Source organism: Montipora capricornis, chromosome 10, assembly GCF_036669925.1.
Source record: "Montipora capricornis isolate CH-2021 chromosome 10, ASM3666992v2, whole genome shotgun sequence".
Lineage (NCBI taxonomy): Eukaryota > Metazoa > Cnidaria > Anthozoa > Scleractinia > Acroporidae > Montipora > Montipora capricornis.
The window spans coordinates 67,618,103-67,625,602 of record NC_090892.1 but is presented as its reverse complement, the minus strand read 5'-3'; the positions used below and the strand labels follow the sequence as shown (position 1 = coordinate 67,625,602).

At 38.3% G+C, this 7,500-nt stretch overlaps 2 protein-coding genes across 6 annotated transcripts in view; both read left to right on the top strand.

The window, feature by feature from the left end:
* LOC138019282 (neuroendocrine convertase 1-like) overlaps nucleotides 1-508 on the top strand; it is a 16,391-nt gene extending 15,883 nt beyond the window's left edge. For 2 of the 3 annotated variants that reach the window (XM_068866019.1, XM_068866017.1), the window contains one exon: nucleotides 1-508. This exon is cut by the window's left edge and continues 99 nt beyond it. In XM_068866019.1, coding sequence (XP_068722120.1) covers nucleotides 1-107 — 107 coding nt within the window. In that variant the 3' untranslated portion in view covers nucleotides 108-508. The other variant, XM_068866018.1, reaches the window with a different exon arrangement.
* Nucleotides 509-1,387: 879 nt separating this feature from the next.
* Nucleotides 1,388-7,500, top strand: part of LOC138019280 (adrenocorticotropic hormone receptor-like) — a 29,125-nt gene continuing 23,012 nt past the window's right edge. The window contains exons 1-2 of one of the 3 annotated variants that reach the window (XM_068866013.1): nucleotides 1,388-2,008; nucleotides 2,586-2,822. The gene's annotated coding sequence lies outside the window, so the exon portion shown is untranslated. Of the gene's footprint in view, nucleotides 2,823-3,582; nucleotides 5,045-7,500 lie in introns of those variants that run through there. The other 2 variants (XM_068866011.1, XM_068866012.1) reach the window with 2 other exon arrangements.

Sequence of the window (7,500 nt, the reverse complement as noted above, 5' to 3'; positions counted from 1 at the left end):
GCGGACGAAAAACTGCAACCCGTAAGTTAACAAATGAAGTCATTGTGTGGGAACAAAGTGAACCATTACATAATGCAGACGCAGTGAAGATGGATACAGTTGTTTGACCATAAAGCCAAGAAAGTGTGGACTGACATCAAATAAGCAAAGCGCCTTTGAAAGACAAGTGGGAGTCGACGTGAGTGCTTGAGATCTTAAGCCCACTTCGGGATACTTCTTTGCACAAAAGAATATTAAAAAGTTTAAGAGCAAAAAGAATATTCAAAAAACGAATACACGGAGTCGTTTTCTAAAATCCTTAGAACCGAAAATTCCTACCCTTCAACGGTTTCAATTCTGTATTTAATTAAAAATATTTGAATATGAATTCATTCATGTAATGATAAACCAACAAATTTTGCATGTATAATATTTAGCATATTTCCCATTATTTGTACATGGGAGGTTTGCAACCAATATCTAGATGCATTGAAAAGAATGATGAAATGCTCAATTGTTGGTTAAGCAACCTCGTTTCCGCTTGATATTGCGCAGTCGCACGTTCTTACGTCACACCCACAGGCAACCCACCTATTCTTTGTAATACAAAACGCGTTCAGTGGTACAGAGTCTTTCACATAGAATTTCTCGGCTGATTAGTTTTTCTAAACTACGATTGATATTGTTTCTGAAAACTACTCTGTGATAGTCGCCTGAGTTTCATCTCAGAGTGGGGTTTACACAGTGTTGTAAGTACTGTTTTGCAGCCTGCAGCAAATGGCTTGCCTTCTTAATTGGATTTCTACTGACGCGTTAAACTTAATTGATAAAAAAGTACAAAGCCTAATCCTGGATGAGGGGAAGATGTAAGTTTGGCGCTATGATTTACAAGATGTTTTCAAAAGATTTCCACCCCCTCAAGTTTGACTTGGAATTTCGTTTTCGTTGATCCTAATTTTATGTTGTCGAAACACTGGTCGTTGTTTGATCGAGGGTAAGCGATTATGAGCTTTTGAACATCTGGGGTCGGTTTCTCGAAGTCTGATTAGCGCTAACCGTTGGTTTCCAGGGTATTTAAATGGCAAATTGACTACCGTAAGGAAATTCCTCGTAAATGGTGGGCAAGTTACCATATCAACTCAGTTGATAAACCCAGTTGTGTGTTTCACTTTCCCACCGAGTTCCCCTTTATCCATTTTAAACCACTGGGGTCTGCGAACGAGCATTAGGTCGGTCATTCTCGTCACCAGAGCCTCGTATCGACCCAAAGCTTTGGGCAATCTCGTCCCCTGAGTCTGCTTTTCTTTTGGTCAGCACCAAGAACACGGATTCTGGCCACTTCCAAGACTTCCTCACTTGGAAGTGGCCAGAGTGCGTGTTCTTGGTGCTGACCAAAAGAAAAGCGGACTCTAGGGACGAGGTTGGGTTCTGGGAAACTCTACAGGAGAACATTCGCCCTTGTCACACGGCGGCCACATTGTCCCGGGAGACCAAAAGAGCTTTGTTTTACCACGCGAAGCCTCGCAGTGGAAACCATGGGGGTGAGGCTTGGCGTGGTAAAACAAAGCCTTTTTGGTCCCCCGGGACAATATGGCCGCCGTTTGACAAGGGCGAATTAGCCTGTTCCAGCTGGCTCCCGATACTCGGGAAAACGAAAGCAACTGCGTGGAAAAAGGGAGTGGGGGCTTGGGCCCTCCCCTCGATCCAAGCCCCCACTCATTTTTCGCACGCATTGTCTTTTCTCTTTCCCCTACCATCTGGAACAGGCTAGGAGAACATACGCCGTAGGGTTCCTATACTCAAAATTTGGCTGTTTGAACCTTACGGCGCCTGCTCACTCCTCGTGCACCAATTAGAGACGCTTTTGATTGTTCTCCACTAAAACCAATGAGAAGACACTTTGTTTCAGGATTCGCCAGAGGTCTTCTCTCCCTCAGTCAAGAGAAGAGCTCTGGGGGAGAGGCTGTAGGTCTGTATGTCGAGTCTTTTCAAGTGCGCATACTCACAACTGAAAACTTTCTACTTGTTGGTAAGTTGGTAAGCGCTATTTGAGGCCTATGCATATAACATGCGTTCTGGCTCAACTTTACGTTATTTGCGTCATAGTCTGTTACTTGTAAATATCCAGGACTAATTATTCAGTCCGTAAAAGTTAAGTACATGGTGCCTCTGAAAGGCTTTTAAATCAATAAACCTGGAAACACGATGCCCTGTCTATTAATCAACATTATTTTTTCAGTTTTACTGATTAACTGACAGCCAAAGCAAATCTATTTTTTCTTTAATTTACGGGCAGGCACACGATAGATTTGTGATATCTAGGTTTTTTTTCATCTTTTACAAGTGTTTTACAGGAAGTAAGGGATTATGATCTCTTTTGTATACAAACAGAAGCTATTGGTCCTATTGTATACTGATCTTGTTATATCTCGAGGACATTTAGATAATGAGACCCAAACCAATTTGCTTTAATGTGAAAAGTGAAGCCAGGGAGGAAAATAAGTCTTTAAAAGCATTTTAGTCTAGGCTTTTTAAAATCTGTGCAAGATTTAAAAGATGGAGGGAGAATTGATTTATTTTTGGCTTTATTATTTTATTCATTTCAGGATGTGTTAATTCTATGGTGTCTTTTGACGATTTCTTTGACGAAACTTAGCTGTTAATTTTCGATGTAGTCGCCAAGACAGAAGAATCATCATTTTACCATGAAAGGACTGAAAGCAGTGATGCCATTAACACAGTTTCAAAGTAAAAACAAAAAATCCAACACGGGTTAATGTTACGCAGTGATATAATTTCGGTTGTCCTAAATAGTGGAAAAGAAAATTTTGAACAATTTGAAGGTAAGCTTATGCAGTCTGCTCAAGTATTATCTGGATGATTCAACTTCTCTCCAGGTTTTATTTTAGCGAAGATAAGAGATATTAAAAATTTACGAAGCAAGTCCCTTCTGTAGATATCAGTTTTGATTCCGAAACGGTCAAGAGACATCAATATTCTTCCTGCTGTCGGAAATATTCCCCACTTGTGGTAATGTTATGTTTAGGGTAACATTGTACCTTCCAAAATGACGCGAAAGCGAGAAATCGATTTAACGTTCCACTCAACGCATTGAAGCCTCTTCTAGCGAAAGAAAACTTGCTCTTGACTTTTCAGAAAATCATGGAGTATTTTAATTTTAGATTAAATTTTGAGCAAACTTTTTAGACCAGTCTTCATCACATAGACGGAAGCAAGTTGATTTATACAAGTGTGTGTACCTTATAGCAATTAACGTGCATGGTATGGTAGAATGTTAGAATTTATCTGGGGGATTTTACACCCTCTAAACAAGGTCGAGATTACTTTATTAGACGTCTGAGAAGAATGGTCAAACTTCCAAAATCTGTATAGATTATTCTTATCGATTAAATAAACTATAAAAGAAGGGACCTTAAATTAAAGTAGCCAACGAAGGTGGGGGTTCAATGTCCCTGAAATGCTAAATTTAAGTGCACAAGTAGTTCAACCTTCAACTTAATTAAGTTTTAATTCGAGTTTCAGGAAAGCATTATACTGGGCGATCGTTGGCAAAGATTGCGAACAAGGCAGGAACTGTTTGTCGTTTTTGTTGCCATTTTTTTTTGCGGAAAAGAATTCTTAATATATTTGGTCGGATAGATGTTCCGTGAAATAATTTTGCCGGTCAAAGTTTTGTTTGCATTGACGATAAAAATTAATTTGTAGTTGTAAACTAACTGCTTTAATTGATTGACTGCTTCAAATCATAAGGAACAATTTCATTTCCTGAATATGCCTCAAAGAAGCGTTTACTGAAATTTAGGAAGCTATTTTTGCGTTTATTGTAAAAAAAAAAAACACTTGAATAATCTAAAGTCTCTCGCTCGGAGTCTCTGACTACCTTCAGGTAATTGCGAGTTTTCAATCCAAATGTTGCAGCCGCATTGCGGGACAAAGTCTGAAACCTGCCATGTTTTCAGTCGGCCGACGTCTCGATAAAGGACACAGCTTTTCACCAATTGTAATTTTGCTGAAAGGTTAATTGAAAACACAATCAGTCTCATTCGCTCAGTTAGGTTTTTTAGATGCCCATTATCTTATCTTTCTATTCAGCTTCAGTTGCTATATATGTTCTTTGAAGATATCGGTCGATTTTAGGACCATTAATTTACAGCGGTGTAACTTAAAAGGCCTTTAATTGAATCAACCCAAGTGCGAATATAAATCGACGATGAACGAGCGTGGACGTCAGATGATGTTTAAGTGGTGACAAGGTATTGCAGTCAAAGGAATAAACTAGAGTTTTGAAGTAATAGGAAATACCGTTTTTTGCGATAAATTTTCTGGCATTCAGTTAGGATGAACTATATCAGCAGCAAAGGAGACAAGCCGGACATTTGAGTTATAAAGTTTCTTTGTGTAGTTTGTTTAGCAGTTATTTATGTATTTGTTTCGTTTGTGCTGATTGTATGCAAAATCCACAGTATGAAATTATACGCAAAGCCTTCATTTTATCCGGGCTTGAAAATATACATTTCAGACGGCGTTACTTTATGTTACTTCATATTTCACTAAATCGATCATCATTAGCGTTCGAAAGGAATAAAAAAGGTATGAACGGAAGTAAACGTAGACTGCATTTTCATGAAAAAAATATCTTGCAATGTCATCGTCATTTCGTAGCATTGAAAGGACATATAAATAAAAGCATTATATGTGGACAAATTAAACTTTTAGCACCAAACATCTACTTGCATATAGGCAAATCTTGGAATTAAGTGCTGTGCTAATTGTTTTCTTGTGTCAATTCTTGTTGGCAGCCTGTAAATTGATTTTTATCACTTCCATTTGCACTTTGCACGGAAACAACTGATCTCGGTTTATTGAATAATCAACGTTAGAAAATTAAACATGTTTGTATCATTTATTTGACACACGCAGCGCTGTTTTCTCAGTCTTTCGGCTCAGCTGTTGCCGCACAGCCGAGTTCAACATGATGAACACTGCTTCATATTTTAGTGGCTACCTGCGCTTCTAGTTGAAAGAACGAACGCTTTTGGTAAAGGTAAGTCTGCTAATTTTCCGTCTTTTCGTGTTCTTTTCCTTCACGGCTTTTGATACCGGCAGTTCTTGAGTGCTCGACTAAGTATTGAAGATCCGGTCCGGCGTAACACGGACCGTAACACGAAGTATTACAAGACCGTAAAGAAACTCTCGCCATGTTGAAGTTTGTTACTCTTCGAAAAAAAGTCTAAAAAAAGAGTAACCATAATAATTCCTGCTTTGTCCAGCCATTAACTGATTCGTAAGAAAGTTAAAATTAATACGCTCTCGTTTGATCAAAAGTTGGACTTTTCCGAAATACTTTAGTGAGTTTGAAATCAGGCATAAGACCAGTTGTTGAAGACCGGGCTGGCACGACTTCAAGTCCAATGCCAGTTTTTGGCTTAAACCCTCCAAATTCCTTGTAGAAATTTTGATTAGTTTTATATGTGAGGTCCAACTGGTCCCATCATTGACAACATCGTTCGTTTCTCCTCGATCTCTGGCTTTAGGGTTAAATTTTTGCCAGAAATTTTTTCTAAATGACACAAAAAATTTCTCTTTCGGATTTGTGTATACATTACCTTCGATTTGAAAAAATGACAGAATTTATCTTTCAAACTGGGTTAGCATGAATATGGGAATGATTTTGAAACACACCCAGTCCTGATTCTAATAGATATTTTCAAACTAAAGCTATTGAGCTTGCCCATAAAAGAAAATCAAAATGCTGAGTATTCTCGTATCAATAGTTTCCGCGCTTTGCACTCCAAAAGCCAAGACGAATTTGGCGATAACAATGCATACATGTAATATCACTTGGCAAGGGGAATATTTTTTTAACATTTGAACGTAATCATATTTTCAGCTGCCCTCTTGCATTGATTGACGTAGCCGGGTTAAGTCAGATCTAGTCTAGATTCACACGTAGAGGTTTTGGGCCATTTACAATCGCAAATTTGACGATTGTCCTCGATCTGTTATACTGTGAAAAGTGAATACGAGGGCGGTTTTGCATTACTAATTTCAAGGTGATTGGCCCAAATGGCGCTTTCCATATTATCAGCCAGTATTTTGCTTCGTTTTTTGGTTGGATTATTATACATGAACTAACTTGGTTTTGGTTTTACAGCTCAAATGTAACCCTCTTTATACTGCCTGTGTAGGTTCCGTATATGGAAATCCAAACTACCGTGAACTCGTGAACTCAGATGAAAGATAGAGTACCGAATTAATGTACACTACGTTCAACTAAAGAGACCCTTTTCTAACAAATCTTATGGATCTTGCTTCCGAGGCTAAGATGCAAAACTCAGATTTTCTATGAAACGTGCTTCAACGTGATCAAATTATTACTGTTTTAATTTTACGAAAAGCAGGTTGATTACCAGCAATAGATGGGATTGAATGTTAATCGAATTTTAACAATGTTTATTTTGAAAGACCTCGCGGAAACGCCGGAATAAGGTTGCTTTGCCAGCCTTTTTTTTTATTTCGGTAAGACTAAACATTATTTCCTCCACTAATGTAGTGATGTCACGTATCAGGGTAACTGTGCCCTTAGGGGGAAAATGAGGCAGAACTAATTAACAATTTGAACGTGTAACGTTCATATTCAGAAGGTCTTCACATCAAAACAGCTCTTGAAAAAAAATGTTTTCCGTTATGAAATGTAAGCAAACACTCCTTGAAGTGATCAATGCACTAAAAAAAGAAAAATAATTTAGATTTCTGACTGCGACATAATTCATTCCCAGAGGGAATCAAATTTTAAAAAAGAACTAGACCCTCCGTGAGGGTACACTGGGTTGCCTGTGGTACGTGAATCGTTCCAGACAAATTTTTCAAGTTGGGGGGTCATTAAGACCATGTAAGGGGTCACCCAGAAGTCATACCAGCAGAGGCCCTTTGGCTCACAGGTTCTCACACGTTCGTACGACGAAACAGATCTGTCCTTGCGTAATATGTAGCTCTAACAGTGCACTATATTGTTTTGGTATTGTCTATCATTGTAGTGCCATGGTAGAGGTCTTAGGTAAATAGCCTGAGAAGACATGTGGTTACTAGCAAAGTACTGAACCCAAAGAGATTGAAGAAAATAAATGGGAAGTGAGAAACATTGGCATCTGGGCTGACATGTTGATAAACTTCTTTTCACCACAAGTTCACGCGTGCCCTCTGAGCATCTGACATATACCCTTTCGTAAAACAGAAGCATTGGACCGAAAATACTATTAACGTTAACAAATGCAAATTCAGCAAGGTACAGATTTTGTTAGCTTGCTTTATGTAAAAACAAATGTTGATGCAAAAGTAAATAAATATTGATACACAGTTTTTAGAAAGAGCAGATGGACGTTTCCAGGATGGTCGCTCGAGAATAACATATTTACAACATGAAAACAACATTAATTTTGAACCGTGAATATAGAATATAAACAGTTACGATCAGCGACAAACATTTTGGGAGATTTTTGC